This window comes from Dendropsophus ebraccatus, chromosome 1, assembly GCF_027789765.1.
Source record: "Dendropsophus ebraccatus isolate aDenEbr1 chromosome 1, aDenEbr1.pat, whole genome shotgun sequence".
Taxonomy (NCBI): Eukaryota; Metazoa; Chordata; class Amphibia; order Anura; family Hylidae; genus Dendropsophus; species Dendropsophus ebraccatus.
In genome coordinates this window covers 88,120,742-88,137,647 of record NC_091454.1, presented here as the reverse complement: position 1 = coordinate 88,137,647, position 16,906 = coordinate 88,120,742, and the positions used below count along the sequence as shown (strand labels likewise).

The 16,906-nt window shown below is 40.0% G+C and overlaps 1 protein-coding gene across 2 annotated transcripts in view; it reads left to right on the top strand.

Annotated features, from left to right (window-relative positions):
* MSRB3 (methionine sulfoxide reductase B3) overlaps positions 1-16,906 on the top strand; it is a 142,926-nt gene that overhangs the window by 74,869 nt on the left and 51,151 nt on the right. For both annotated transcript variants that reach the window (XM_069974542.1, XM_069974534.1), the window contains 3 exons: positions 4,700-4,808; positions 8,145-8,222; positions 14,052-14,080. In XM_069974542.1, coding sequence (XP_069830643.1) covers positions 4,700-4,808; positions 8,145-8,222; positions 14,052-14,080 — 216 coding nt within the window. The remainder of the gene's footprint in view (positions 1-4,699; positions 4,809-8,144; positions 8,223-14,051; positions 14,081-16,906) is intronic.

Genomic DNA, 16,906 nt, shown 5'->3' with positions numbered 1-16,906 from the left:
AAGCTCCACCCTCTTCTTTTGTATATACAGAGCTGAAGAACCCATTAAGTAACTCAGCTTTCTCCTGATCCCCAGTTATTAACTCCCCGTCACCATTATTTAGGGGTCCTACATGCTCTGACCTTGGTTTTTTTGCATTAATATATTTGAAGAATTTCTTGGGGTTTCTTTTGCTATCTATAGCTACCTGCCTTTCATTGCGAATTTTTGCTGCTTTTATTACCTTTTTACAGGTTTTGTTGACTTCTTTGTAATGTTTAAAGGCTACAGCTGACCCCTCTAATTTGTATTTTTTGAATGCCCCTTTTTTCTCATTTATAGCCCTTCTAACCTCGGTTGTAAGCCATGTGGGATTTGATTTTAACCGTTTATATTTGTTACCCATAGGAATATATTTGGCAGTACAGTTATTTAATGTGGATTTGAAGATTTCCCATTTATTATCAGTATCAGTATGTGCCAGCAGCCGCTCCCAGTCTATGCCCTGAAGTTCAGCCCTTAACCCAGGAAAATTGGCCCTTTTAAAATTAAACGTTTTTACCCTCCCAACATGTTTTTCTTTTCTACACTTTAAGCTAAAAGTCACTGTTTGTGGTCACTATTACCCAATGCAAGACTCTACCAGACTGTAAAAAAAGATCCATCAGAGAAGCTACAGAGACCTTCAGAAAGATTGACTCCCTGCGAGCTGATCCAACTGTTGTAGCACCATTGATGTACAGTCCTACTCATTAAGTGCCATTGTCAGTTTTGACAGGGGCATTTCAATAGTTAAATGACCAACATGAGCGAGATTGCTGGTGTTGGCCATTAATAGTGAGTGTCAGCTGTAGGTATAAGCCAACACCTGCAGTGTATAAAGCGGCGCCTCCATTATGTGGGCAAGTTCCATGTGGGCATAATTTTCCTTCAGTGTGAAAGGGTTAGAGGGGTTATTCAGACTTACAAAAACATGGCCAGAAACATCACCATTCTTGTTCTCAGTTTAGGTGTGCTTTTACAGCTCAGACATCTTTTTTATGGGTCACAAATGACCTTCAGAATTTTATCACTTTGTCCTGGTATATTAGAATTCACAGATTTATTATAGATCCATAATTGTTAGCAACAACGACAGTATTTGATAGCAGTGGTGTCTTGCATTATGGATTACAATAAAACTGTTACTGTTGGTGTCAACTCAGCTTGCTGTGTTTGAAGAAGGATGAACATAACCCCAAGAACATGGTCCCAACCATGAAGCATGGGGGTGGAAATATCATACTTTGGGGGTGCTTTTCTGCAAAGGGGGAAGAGTAACTACACCGTATTGAAGGGTGGAAGGATGGGGCCATGTATCGCAAGATTGTGGCCAACAACCTCCTTCCCTCAGCCAGAGCATTGAAGATGAATCGTGGCTGGGTCTTCCAGCATTCCAATGACCCGAAACACACAGCCTGGGCAACTAAGGAGTGGCTACATAAGAAGCATTTCAAGGTCCTAGAGTGGCCTAGCCAGTTCCCAGACCTCAACACAATAGAAAATCTTAGGATAGAGCTGAAGCTTAGTGCTGCCAGTTGGCAACCCTGCAACCTGAAGGATCTGGAGAAGATCTGTATGGAGGAGAGGGACGACAAAATCCCTGCTTCAGAGTACTAACTTGGTCAAGAATTACAGGAAACGTCCCACCTCTGTAATTGCAAATAAAAGTTTCTGTACCAAATATTATGTTCTGTTTTTTTTCTATTGTATCAAATGCTTTTCATGCAATAAAATTAAACTCAATGGGCTCGCTGCCAGTTTGCCATGGTTTACATCAGCCAAACTTCCCCTTGAAACATGGTGTGAACCCAGTCTAAGTTGAATGAAACTTTCTTTTTTAGGCAGTCAGAGACCAAGAACCCAAAAAATAGCCCCTGTGTATTTTATCGCACAAATATTTTGTGTATGGAATGTAAATGTATTTATAGCAGTGAGCATTCATGTATGTATTTAGAATCTTAATATCTGTAGCATTCAAACTGTGGATTTCATTCCCTAATCTGAACCACATCACAGTAGACCTCAGCTGATGAGTGAATACAGTTGTGTCCAGCCTAGGACATGCTCTATAAGCTAAATATATACATCAGCAGCACAAATCTTTCTGCTAGTTTTTTTTACAATGTATTCATCTTATGTCTAGGCGGTTTAGCTCCCAAACTTAATGAAGGACACAGGAGGAAAACAATTATAGGCAAAGGAGTCTGTTGGGTCCCATACCTCCAGTCTATTTAAAGGGAACCTATCAGCAGATCATACTGATAAAGCTGCAGCTGCAGACCCAGATGCAGCCATTAATGGGTCTCTGCCTCTCAACCATCCTCGCAGAACGTACTGACAGGCAGAGAGCCATGATTAGTCCTGGCCCGGGCACCTCCCAGATAACTATTTCATGGCTCTCCCCAGAATAAAAGATGTTTTCCACTAACTACACTTATGACTGAATACACCAAAATAATGGTAAGGAAGGTGTGTTGGAGCTCTGCTGTATATGGGCGCAATATCAGCACAATCCTGCTAATTGTTTCCCTTTAGAATCCCCCTAGGATATGCAACTCTGTGTGTTGTGTGTATTTAAATTTCTAATGTAAAGTAATGAACCCATGCTCTGTGCTTTTTATTAGCAGTTTATGGGTTTATTAGCTTTGCCCTTTTTTTTAGGCTGTGCATTAAATTTTTTTCAGCATGGGGCAGAACATACCTATACTATGAAAAGGCTGCACAGTTTTGTTACATTAACCCTTCAGAGCGGTGACAAGGTCATTTTAATGCTCTTACTGCTGTTATTGAGCCTCTGAGAGTCCCCTCCATATCAACCTATTCTGTCCATATTAGGGGGAAGTCCAAAGCGGGGCTTTTTACCAGCATTACTTACACCAACACTTCCTATCCCTTCCTAGATGGCATATGTGGGGTAATGGAAGTTATTGATGTGCTGTGTTTGCAAAGTGCTGAGCAGAAAGGAAAGAAACAGCAGCACAGCAAGGAAGGAGTTACACAGAACAATGAACTGCTGCTGCTGCTGTTAATAATGTTGATGATTAACTAGCAGACTAAAGGGAGGGGGTGATTACATTCAGGAGGTAGTACTGTGTACAAACCTTAGTAGGAACACAAGTAATTACACACTCAAAACTGTATGGGTGGGAAAAAAATAAAGCAAGCTATGATTTACATTTCAGGCACAGTGTTGACCCTTTGAAGGAGGCAGAATAGCTCACATATTGTAGGTACATAGTCCAGGTTTTCTGCCTTTTCCCTGTGCATTGAACTTCATTATGTTTCTGTTACTAGAGATAGAGCCTGAAAGTATCCATACACTGTATACTTCCGCTCGTGGTGGATTTGGCCGTCTGTGTAAGGTGTATGGGGCTCTCACGAACAATCACCAGCAGATGATATCAGTGGCGATAGGAACAGGTGTGATGCAAAATCACTTCATGGCCCATTTGTTCTAGGAGTGATTCGCCGTGGTCGGGAGGACAGAGCCAAAAAGGACATATAACTTACGGCCGTACAATTGCTATTTAAAGTATATAGGGGCCTTTAAAGTAGTGGACAGCTGATTGGAATAACAGTGACAATTTAAATTACCTCAGCCCTATAGTTTCTTCCAGTTGTGCAAAGAAAAATCTGAGAAATATAGATAAAATAAATTAGAAAAATATATGTGCACACATTGTAAAAAAAACAAACATTATTTGACAGCTGCTTTTCCATAAACTTTAAAGTAGCACGTCATTAGATAAGGAAAACAGCCGTATTGTTTCCTTGTTTTACAGGCATATTTTGCTTTCAACTATGTGTGAACATATGTGCCAAAATGTCACCTAAAAAGGGAGTTAAAGGGGTTATAAAGCGCTACAAAAACATGGCCACTTTTCTCCCTCTCTTGTCTCCAGTTCAGGTGTGGTTTGCAATTAAGCCCCATTTACTTCAATGGAACTGAGTTTGAAACCCCACCCAAACTGGAGACAAGAGAGGGGAAAAAGTGGCCATGTTTTTGTAGCACTGGATAACCCCTTTAAAAAGCTAGGTATGTGTCTGTAAAGGTAACTTGCTTGCAAACAAAGCTGTCCAGATTATGATTGCAGCATCATCCGGATATCTTTGTTTTAAGCAAGCCACGTCTGAAGTGTAAAAAGAGGACTGGTGACTGTAATCTGAGGGAAGTAAAAAAGGTACACCTGGAAACTATACACGAAGATCTAAGAGCACTGTGAAATTTTTATTTTGCACAGGAGGTATGCGTTAAAAGACTGTTTGCAGGATTATAAATGGCAATTCAGCAATGAATAGGATAAATTATTATTCATATTAATATTTATAACACAAAAAGCTCTTGTGTTTTTTAGTGCATAAATGGTGTAAGCCCTCTATCCCCTTGTCAGGAAAGCTGAGCTTCTAGCTTGTTTTTCATTGCCTTTTGGGAAGTTTGTGGTTGGAACTGTTCACTATTTCTCGGTGAATGGCTGTATGAGGCTGTTTATTGTTGGACAGGAAAGGCTTTGGCTGCAGCACATTGTCTTTGCTCCAGTGGAATTCCCTGGCTAAGCTGTCATTGTAATTTAAGAACAGGTATAGTAATTGACTAATGAAAGCAGAGGATGAGAAGCTGATGAATGCCAAGGTAATTATTCTTCAGTTAAAATTCTCACTCTGTTTTTGATATTTCCAGGAACACGAAAAGAAAAAAAGATTTGCAAGGTTGTGTTTACTGAACAAGAATTAAGGAAACGACTGACACCAAAGCAATATCATGTCACCCAAGAAAAGGGGACAGAAAGGTGAGATAAATTACTTTGCAAACTTAATTATGTGGCATGAATTTATCTGATAAACTAAACTAAGTGAAAAAAGAAGATCCCTGGTTGCCATGATAACTGATCAGGACCCCACCATAGCATCTCAGGGGTAGAGATGAGCGAACCTGCCGGATTTCTGGTTCGTACGAACCAGAAATCTCGGCATCTGACTCCCGCTGTCTGCCGGCTCCGTGCTGTATCCACCCACTGCACGAAGCCGGCAGACAGCGGGAGTCAGATGCCGAGATTTCTTGTTCGTACAAACCAGAAATCCGGCAGGTTCGCTCATCTCTACTCAGGGGTGGCAATTGGAGCCCTGGAATGACCAGCATCTGCCATCTTCCCTACATTTAATAAAAAATCTCTATTAGATTAAAGCATTCCAAAAGGTGAAATTTTGCTATGAAAATTCAGGTAACCCAGGTTGATCTTGAAAGAGTAGTATATAGTGTTGAGCAGACCTGTCAAACTGCTCGGGTTCGGCAATGTTCTCCAATCCCGAACACTCCCCACAGCAGAAGAAGTTGGATCCTAGCTTTTAATGGTTTCCTTATTAGTGCTTTTTAATTGACAATAATAGTATTGTCAGGCTAGGCTGTAATGGATTACCTAGATGGGTACAGGGAGGACACAGACTGCCTAACCCAGCTGTCCCTGCCTGCTTGTCTCAGACAGTATTAGGCAACTACAGGCAACTTGGTGACAGTGTCTAACCTTCTTTCATGGAGATATTACCATTACCGTTGAATTAATAAACCTTTGAACATACGTGTGGTCAGAGGATCTATTTATTTACTTTAATTACTATTCGTTTACTCTGCTGTGGCCATTGAATGATCTGCACTTGATACCGTATGAATGTGCTACATAGTGGTTGTGACTTGACACAGCCCAGTCAAGTGAGCCTTGGTCATATTACTGTTATATGTTATATCATATACAATTTGTCAACCTATGAGGCGCTCTGCCAGTTTTGCTCTGTCTTGCCTGTGTAAGTGAAGCACTAGTTGTATATGTGCACTGCCATTCCATTCAAGCAATAGAGAGTCTGACAAGGATCGTGGATAAGATATTGGAATACAGTGCCCAGCTATCTTAAGCAGTCCTATTGAAGCTGTGGTCCAGTATGCAGGTTGAAATGAGTCAGATTAGGTGGCTTGCCATGGAGTGGAGTGTGCTGCAACCTGCTTTACCCAGATATTAGTCATGATGATAGCGGGTGTCAGTCCTGGGACCCTTGGAAACATGTCGAAAGTTTATATAAATGACAGTAATGCATTAAAAGTACCTGGTCAGTGTTTGTGTGATCCAGTCATTCAGTAATAAACCACTAGGCTGCTGAGAAAAAGGACAAAAGAAGGGAAGAAAAAGGACAAGAGAAGGAAAGAAATGCTTGCTGCAGAATATATAACTGGGAGAGTAGTGTCTCCTTGTGAGACAATCAGATTGCTTAGAAGTACTCAGTGGGGGGGGGGGGGGGGTAGCTTGCCTTTAAACCAACTTTCAATCCTTGAAGAAACTTGAAACACGAATGGGGGTTATATGCCAAGCCAAAATCTCCACCAAATGGGGGAGTTAGCGATTTGTAGACAAGTGTTTTGGGGGTCCTGCACCTCATCAATACAGAGCTGGTTGCTGAGTGGCTAGTGAGAGGCATTCAATGTGGGACTAGGGGTGTAGTGAGGTATGGAGTCTTGCAAGCTGTGTGATGCTCCATGGGAGAAAAGTATGCACAATACAATATATGATAGATTGTTAAAAATAACCAGGTTCAGCCATGACCTAAGGTCGCATTTCCACATTGCAGTGAATGCATGCCGCAAAGAAATATGCCTCAGTTAACATAAAATGTCTGTTAGTCAATGTAGGGGGTGTGATTCCAACTTCATGCGTTCACCACAATGTGGGAACCAAGCCTAATTCCCTTTTTTTAAATAGGTGTTTGGGGGAGAGGCAAACAAGGCATTGCCAAAAAGAAGGAGTGTCCTGCTGTTTTCAGGTCTTATTTGTAAGCCATGAAACAGTATATATATCTCACTTTATTTAGGGTCTTGAATCTTGCTTGTGTTTTGTCCTTTTATAAGTGCATGTTTGCTGGAACATACAGTACATATAGCTGTGTTATTGCAAATGCTTTCTATTTGGTCAATGGAACTCCTAATGCAGCATGCAGGGTCTGTTTTACTTTACTGCAGAATGTGTGGAAGTGAGAAGGGCTTGGGCACATATTTCTAAAAGGCAGAACCAAGCACACAATGGCTGTGTGCCAGAAAGACTTGATTCTGAAGGTGGTCATTGTAAGCAAAGATGTTTTGGCTGGGTGAGAAGGTAGCATAATTCAGTTCCTTTCCACTCCGCTTCAATTTCTTTTTGAAGCACATGTGGAGAAAATATTTATTGGCTCATTTGTGGTTGGAATGTCAAAAATGTTCAATAACTGCCCTCACATGGCTTTAGTCCTTGGCCGCAAGCCCTGTGTCCTGAAAAAAAAAAAGTATTCCCTTCCAAAAGTGTTTTTAGTGAATAAAGTCTGTCTCAGCTGATTCCAGCATGAAGTGTAGCTTGCCAAGGACTAACCATTTTGTTGTCTAATTTATACCATGCAACTTGGCAGCAAGCCCTGGCTTACCTCTGATCCAAATGTATTAATGATGTAACTGCTTGTTTCCATTCATGACCTGAAAAGGCTCTTTACCACACATGGGGTCTCATTTAATAGGCAAAGCTCTCTTCCTTGGACACCAGACTATTTGCCGAATGTGAATCACTGGCAATACAGCCCCTCAAGAGTTGGCAGCGAATCATAACCTTGGCTCAGAAGATTTGCCATCCAGATCACTTACTTACAAAATGATTTAGTGCATGCCAGCAATGAGAGATTAGGTCATTCTTAAAATCCTGTGTAAAATGAGAATTTTAACTAGACTCTGAGAAAGCACACTGTGCTGAGGATGTGTACATCCACTACACATATTTCTCCTTAAGGCCCCGTTCCCACTGAGCAAAGCTAGCGGAATTCCGCGACGGAATTGTCCGCCGCGGAATGCCGTTAGCCTCCCGCTCATAATGGGACTCTATGGGAGGCGCGCGCTCCTGCCCTGTCCGCGCTGAAGAATGAACATGTTCATTCTTCAGCGCGGACAGAGCAGCAGCGCGCGCCTCCCATAGACTCCCATTATGAGCGGGAGGCTAACGGCATTCCGCGGCGGACAATTCCGTCGCGGAATTCCGCTAGCTTTGCTCAGTGGGAACGGGGCCTAATAATGTATATTGTTAAACCCTTTCCTGCTCTCATGTTTGTAAACACTCATTTTGCAGTGCCTTTGCTGGAGAATACACCCACAACACAGCAACTGGGGTATACAAATGTGTTGTCTGCGGAGCAATTCTTTTCAGGTAAGTCAACACACTAAATAATTATTGCATCTGTTCTAGCAATTTCAGTGATTGATGGCAAATTCATTGCAGTGTTTAGACGTTTTAGTTATTTTTAGTTAATCAAATTTAATTTATATATTCAATATTTTACCCCTTAAGGACAAAGCCCAAACTGGCCTTAAGGACCGTGCCAGTTTTCAGTTTCGATTTTTCATTTTTTCCTCCTCACCTTCTAAGAGCTATAACTCTCATTTTTCCATCTACAGGGCCATGTAAGGGCTTGTTTTCAGGAACAGGTGTACTTTGTAATGGCGTCTTTCAATCTACCATTACATGTATGACGGAACCCCCAAAATATTATTTATGGGGTGAAATTGGGAAAAAAACACAATTCTGCACATTTTTGGGGGGTTCCGTGTTTATGTAATACACCTTGCGGTAAAACTGACATTTTGTCTTTATTCTATAGGTCGGTCTGAATACAGCGATATGGAGGTTATATAGATTTTCTAATGTTTTACTATTTTTATTAACTGTAAAACTTTAGTTGCAAATAGGTGTGATTACAATGGCCCTATTGTGACTCGTACGGAGCTGTATGGGGTGTAATTTTTTGCACCATGATCTTTAGTTTTTATTAATATTATATTTGTGAAGATGAGACATATTGATCAATTTTAATTTTTTAAAATGTATTAAAAATCATTCATCTTGGCTTTGTTTTTGTACTGCTTTTTGTTTGCGACGTTCACTGAGAGGAAACAATATTGGTTTATTTTAATAGATCGGACAATTACGCATGCCACAGTATATAATATAAAATGGGAAAGTTGGGTGAATTTTTTATTGGGTGAGGGGCTATGGCATATTTTTAAAAACTTTAGAATTTTTTTTATTTTACACTTTTTATGTCCCTCTTAGGGACTCTAACATTTTTACATTACTTTATATACACTGATCATTGCTATGCCATAGCATAGTATTGATCAGTGTAATCTGCGATCATTGCATCGCCAATCTTACTGCCAGGAGGAAGGTAAGGAACTTCCGGCAGTCAGAAAGAAAGATCGGAACCCCGAAGAGCACAGCTCCTGTCACTGATGTAAGTGCACAAAAATGGTACACAAAAATTTACCATATTTTTCATTGTTAAAATAAAAACATGCTAAAATGGAAACAATAAAACGGACAGAAAAATGCAGTGTGACTCTATTCTTACAAGAAATGATTTTTTTCTTTGAAACAACGTTTAGATGAGAATATAAATTGCAATGAAAAGTCGTTAATACGATCAGAGCTACGATTATAATAATTCTGTTCATATCTATACACTGTGAACGATGAGTGTTTAAACTGATGATTAACAATGATTTTAAGATCATCTCAGAAGATGCAATCAACGACAAATGAACAAATTTTTGTTCATGGTTTGATCATTGTGGCATTTACACCACAAGATTATCATTTAAATTTGAACAATTTTTTGCACGATAATCTGTCAGTGTGAAAGGCCCTTAAGGCTGTCTGGAAAACATAAATACAGTCTCCCGAGAGGTCGGATTTGGACCAACCTTAACATACTTGAAGTTCGCTCATCTTTAATTAAAAGGCATTTTTACCATTTGTGAAGGTTTAATTTAATGGGGTTTATTGCTTTCCCATCATCCTCAGGATTGATGGCGATCCCAACGATCAGAGAATCAGCAATTATAAAATCATTGTTTTAGTTATATGCCATTATATTTATCAGATGTGAATAATTCACATCCGGTATCACTGGGAACATGTTAATTATTTAACACTAGTTGAAGTTGTACTCCGGAGAAGAAAATATTTTTAAATCTACTGGTACCAGTTATACAGAAGTTATACAGACTTTTTTTTTTATAAACGCAAGCCTTCCAGTCCTTATCAGCTGCTGTAGGAAGTGCTGTATTCTTTCCAGTCTGACACATTGCTCTCTGCTGCCACTTCATCAGAAAAGAGTCAGGACACCTTGTTACACATTATATAGTCCGTCAGTCGTGTCCAGATCGTCAGGTTTGACTGGCGTTCATCTAATATACAGTATATTGCCACTTTAAAGTTTTTATCCAAATTAGATATTTATGAAGAAGTCAGAGCTGATATAAAGTCTTGAAAAAAAACATTTTCTGTGTATCCCCCTAGTGTTAGTGTACCATGGTTTGAAACTGAAAGTTAAATATTTCCTATTAACATCTTAATTAGTCGTTGATTTAATTGTAAGAAAACAAAATATATTTCTTTTGGTGATTTATCCCGAGTTCCTATTAAGTTATCCTACCCTCTGTTATGGCCAATGGCAGCCAGATGCTATTAGGGCAGAGCAAAAACTTTTTTTTGTTGATGAACTGTTTTGAGGCATAAAAACTATTCAAATAGTTTTTAAAAATCATCTTTAAAAAATAAAAATATATTTTTTCCTTGTTTACAGCGGATACACAGTTTATTTGCTTTTATTTTACTGTCTGTGAACCTAGCCTTAGAATATATTTTAAAAGGGGTTCTCCCATGAAGATAAACAGATCTAAATAGATGCATTGTGTTAAATGAAACATATTTCAAATGTACCAGCATTTCTGAAAATGTACTGTTGCTCTTGGTTATAATCTGTCTTTGGGTATCCAATGAGGTGGGTCACTCATGCTCAGTTCAACCTCAATCTCCTGATCTGTCCCATCAGTACTGGCAGTTGGTTTCCCCTATAAATGTAAAAAGAGGGTGATTGTGTTCTTTGTTGCATGGCAACAGCAGGGTCACATTTCATAGAAGAAATAAGGAAGTGATCAGATCCATGGAGGAAGTAGTTCAGTACTGGGATTAAGTTATTTTACAGGAAAAACAGCACATTTGCACTCATGTACACATGTATAATGTGTACATCTGATTTGGCCAACTTTGCTTTGTGAAACACCGCCTTTAAGTAAAAGGTTCGTTGTAAGAGAACATTTGTCTCCTATAAAAAAATCACTAGAAGCACCCAACTTCAGACACATTTGTAGAGCCCTATTACACTGGACAATTATTGAGTGAAAAATCGTTATATCGTTTGAATTTATAAAAAATAGAGGCTTGCCTAGTAGTATTACAAGCCCTTGTCATCAAATATTTTTTCCTACCTCATATTTTCCTACATACATTAATTTATATTAAGATTTTTTTTTATGAACACAGTATAACTAATTGCATGAAGTTTACCTGCAATTATTACATTTTGATCCTTTGCCACAGATTTGCTAGTCTTTGTCTGCTCTGGCAACGTGTTGCTAAAGAGTCATTTCACAATTTGCAAAGCATACCATAAGCATGCTTCAAACCTATGCACTAATTGATTTGAAAGCTGTTTGAAGACAATACATCCACACAGAAGTTAGAGTAGATAGACCCAGCATTGGTTTAATTCTGCATGACAGCACATCAGCAGCATCTTGAGCGTAATTCTCAGAGTTCAGTTTTCTTCAGCTTCAAAGGCTCCTAAATTTACAGCAAGTTTGAACCTATATTTGAAACATGACATTCCCACAAAGACTCAATTTCTTCCCCACCACCACCTTATAAAATGAGCAACCTTCTGAAGTAATTTACAATTTAAAACCCTGATAGTTGCCTGCTGATAGAGGTAACAGTCTCTACCATTTTCCTGGTGAATATAGTAATATTTTTACCAGTATTTCCAAACTGTTGTAAAAAGAATGGTTGAAACATTTCTCATAGTCTGCTGTTTACAAATCGGAGTACCTTCCACAATGGAGAGCAATTTCATAATATTGTGTTTTTATAAGAATGGCTGTTTTTATGAGCAGAAGTGCCACCATATGGAGTTCCTCCTATAAAGGATTGCTTCTCTCTAAGAACTACCTGACAAAAGCACATGATTTTCTTCCCATTATAAAAAAAAAAAAGCTGTTTGTGGCAGTTTGTGATCTCTCACCAAGAAATACACTCCTTAAAAGTAGCCACTGAGAGTCTTTTTTATAGGGTAAGAGTAAGGGTATAGGGTATAGAGAAAGAACTTGTGGTAAGATCCTGGTACTTATCAATTCATATCTGTAAGCATTTACAAACCTGCCTGAGGCATAAACAAGCGCTCTCAGCGCTCGTTTGCTCCTTGTTCCCCGCTCGCTACCGCTGCCGCTCGCTCCCGGGTGAGTGCGGGAGGGGCGGCGGGGAGCTGCGGGGGGGCTGCCCGGGTGATCGCTGATCATCTGGGCAGCCCATGGGATATAGCAGCGTCTGCTGCCGATGCTCCTATTCAACAGAGCGACGGCAGCAGATCGCTGCTATATCAGTCGCTTGTTTTTCAACATGTTGAAAAACAAGCGACTGCAATGATCAGCCGACATGAACGATGTCGGCTGATCGTTACACTCTATTCCACGGCACGATTATCGTTCCGTGGAATAGGGCCTTAACTGACTGCTAACTTTTGGAGCTATCACTTCTATTGGAGTGCTTCTTCTTTTGCCAAAAAACTGCAAACTACAAACACGGCCATGCCCCTAATCATATATCCCAAGATTTATCTTTAGGAGTCAAATATTTTATTAGATAGATATATTTTTAACTTGTCTGGGGCCCAGTCTAACTGATAAATAATGGGGGGAGTGGCTGCCTCTACTTGGTTGTGCACTCCACCCATCCCACCCAGGTGGTGTAATTACTTTTGCCAGTAAAAGATGGATCTTGCATGCCCAGAGCATAGGCGTGTTACACGCCATGGAGAGGCCATAGTACAGTGTAGGGTCTGCCCCGAACATGAGGTCACCTTATCGTGGTGGGGTGGTTTACACTGTTTGCAAATGGTAACCGAGAGCCTCATTATTTTTGTGGGAAATTTTTTAGCAGTTGGGGGGGGGGGGGGGTTGCTTTTAACTATTTTCATGTCTGTAGTGGGTCTGTATCTTGCCATTGCGGTGAGCTGTTGCATTTTCCTGTGTTTTTGTGTAGTTTTATTTACATAACATTTTCTGATACTGGAATACCCCTTTAGGCTGGGTTCACACTATGTATATTTGAGGCTGTATTTGTGAGGCTGTATAGCAACCAAAACCAGGAGTGGATTGAAAACACAGAAAGGCTCTGTTCACATAATGTTGTAATTGAGTGGATGGCCATCATTTAATGGCAAATATTTGCTGTTATTTTAAAACAACGGCTGTGGTATTGAAATAATGGCCGTTATTTACTGTTATATGGCGGCCATCCACTCAATTTCAACATTGTGTGAACAGATCCTTTCTGTGTTTTCAATCCACTCCTGGTTTTGGTTGCTATGAGGACCTGACATGAGGACCAAATACTGCCTGAAATATACATAGTGTGAACCCAGCCTTAAAGTGTTCAAGTGTTAGTCAGTGGGATCATCGAGACACCTTTCTCTATGGTATGCCTATACATCTGCCTTTGATAAAATGAAGAAGAACAACTCTTGCACTTACCAGTTCGCGTATTCTTACTTTATAATAATAATTATACTTTATTACATGCCCTTACATGGCCCTGTAGTTGGAGAAATGAAAGCGCTATGGCTCTTAGAAGGCGAGGAGGAAAACGAAAATGGGCTGTGTTATGAAGGGGTTAATTACTAAAAATATTTAGCCAGCCAGACCCTTTAATTAATAAAAAGAGTTTTGCCACTATGAACACTTTTATAAGGGACAACTGTATCATTGCAGTGGGTTCAACCATTTGGGAGCCTCTCCAATGCACTTGATACAGGGACTTCAAAAGTTCCCATGTCTATGCACTTCCCATGCAGTTTGAAAATAACATATATTTTCAGTCTTCAGCACTAATACTTGTATTTTTTCTTTTCTTTTTGCTTAGATCTGAGAAAAAATTTGATTCCAACTCAGGTATGTATTGACTATTAAAAAGTACTGATCAAAGATATAAGGTTAATTGGAGTATTGAAATGCTATACACAAGTGTCAGAATACATGATTCCTCTGATCCTATTAAAAAAGAGAGTAGCAGGCCAATTAGCATACATAAGCGACAGAGACAAAAATCAGACACATTTTTATCTCAAGCAGAAAGCAACCAATCCCAGTCCATTCTGAGAAATAAAAGCTCAGCTGCGATTGGTTGCTATTTGTATGAGAAAAAATGTGCCTGATTTTTGTCTGTCCTATTAGAGGGCCATTTGTGGCGCAAATGCTACACTTTTTATCCACTGTGGAAAGACTATAGAAAACTCCTAAGTCCATGCAGAATTGTTTCTATAGAATGCATATGGAGTTTTGTTAAAACTGTCACTGTCGTTATAACATTTAAAATCTAAATCAACAGTAGTTGTGATATAAAACAAGTTTGCAATATACATTTTTTTTTTTCATGCTGTAAAACAAAGCTGAACTTACCAGAAATCCATGTCCAGTCTCCTGAAGGCAGATTTTTAGACTTGTGTTGGGTGTGAAAAACATACGAAACACAGGAGTTCGGGCCGAGTGTGTCTGTCAATGACATCACACATAGATATATATGTATGTGATTTGCAATTTTATTTGTGTGTATATGTTGCAAGAACTTTGGGGGAAATGTGCCTAATTTTTGTACAGCCTTTTTTATGCTTGTAAGTAATGTGCTTACAAGCAATAATTGTTTGATAAATGTTTAGTGAATTGGTTGTATGTAACTATATGCTTAACTAGGCTTTCAGTGTCTATCAGAACAAAAAAGAGCTTGAATTTTCCCGCTGACTATACATGTGCTCTGATGTGACATCACGATTGCAACAATGTACATGTTTTTTTGTTTTTTTTTTTAAAGTTGCAGTATGTAAAGGATCCTTACCTCTCATATAGGACACTTACTTTAGAATTAGCCATTTTTGACCATTAAAAAGTACTGATAAAATACATAGGATTAACTGGAGTATTGTAGCGAAAGAGCGAAAGTATCATCAGTGCACATTCTTGCTTTCCTTACACATTAAACAGTTTAGGGACAACTCCGGTAAGTTTTTTTTATTTTTTTTTGTAATTAAAACACATTACAAAGTTATATAACTTTGTAATGTGCTTTAATTAGCATACTCCCTTCCCTATCACCTCCACCTAGAAGTAATAAAATGCATACGTACCTGATCCCTGCCAACCATGGCCAGCACCATCTTGTGTCAATGACGTCTTCACAGCGGGCCGGCCCCACTGTGAGAAGTTAGCAGATAAATGACAGCTTGCTCAGCTCCGATTGGCTGAGGAAGCTGTCAGTCACCTAATGCTCTCCAGCCCCCTGGGAGACGTCAGGAGATGACTCCCAGCTTGCTCAACTTCTGATTGACTGAGGGAGCTTTCAATCACCTGACGCTGCTGATGAAGAAGAAGGAAGCATGGGAAGAAGTACAGGGAGCTCTGGGGACCCACGATCGGTGGGAAATTTGAACGGAGACTGACCCAGGATTGAGGGTGAGTATAGTATTGTTCCCACCGGAGTTGTCTTTTTAAGCAATTGCACAAAAATTCATGACGATTTAATAAACACAGCATATATATGCTTAGTAAAATCCTCCCTTTGTTTTTCTTATTTAATTGCGCTATTCTAACATCTGTATTTGACCAAAATATAATGCTTAAAGCAGTGATCTTCTAAGATGACACACACCTTTGTGGTGCTGTGTTCTCCAACGCTCAGAATGGCAATCCAGTCCATAATAGGGCTGAGCGTGGAGGAGCAGGTGACCACGCTTCTCCCTCTGGGTCGGTTCAGGGAAGAAAAAGAGCGCTGCCCCTCTGGGTCCCCCACTAAGCCTGTATGTGTTTATAGTGGACTCTGAGAAGGGAGCATGGTTACATGTTCCTCCATGCTCATCCACAACATGGATGGGATTGTCTTTTTTATAAGATCACTGCAGGGCACAGTGGGAGCAATTGTAATGGCATAACATTACTAACACAGGAAGCTTCAAAGTTTTACTATAAAGCAGCCAACCCCTTAAAGATATAGACCAGCAATAATTATTAGTATAAAATGATAATGACCTACAAGGTATTTATTTGCTTCCTGATCCTGATTTTTTTTTAAACCATATGTTATTGAAAGGTCTCACATAAATACATGTTATGTGTATATAAAGTTGACTTAAATGTTTTTACATTTCCATACTGCTGGTCCATGGATTAATTTTTCGTTTAAGAAAAGTTCCACAAAATCCAAAAATGACAGGAAGGCAGGAGGGTACGAGAAAATAATAAACAAAGTAGACTTACCTATCTCTATGCTCCGTAGTGCTGCTCCTGGGTCCAGCTGACAGCTGCCGACGTCCTGCAGCTCCTCCAGCTGCAACATCACATATTGGCTTAGTGATTGCTCGCTCAGTTAGTGGCTGGGGCGGGGCACTACCCCAGTCACTGATTGGCTAAGCGGGCAGTCCCTATGCTGGGCCGTGATGTTGCAGCTGGAGGAGCCGGGTATGTTACATACCCAATCTCCAGCAGAACATGACATCTGCCAGCCGCCAATAAGACCAGTAGTGGCGCGTGAGTTTACATCGTTTATAATTTTCCTGCACTCCTCTGCCTTCCTCTATTTTTTAAATTTGGTGGGGCTTCTCCTTTAAACCTTCAAAAAAACTGACCACGGCTCATCAAGCCGCCGGCCTTTTAGCGCTGCTCCGCTCCCTGCCACTCCACCCCAGGTGCTGGGAAAAAGCTGGATCTAATCTTGGGAAACTGGGAGAA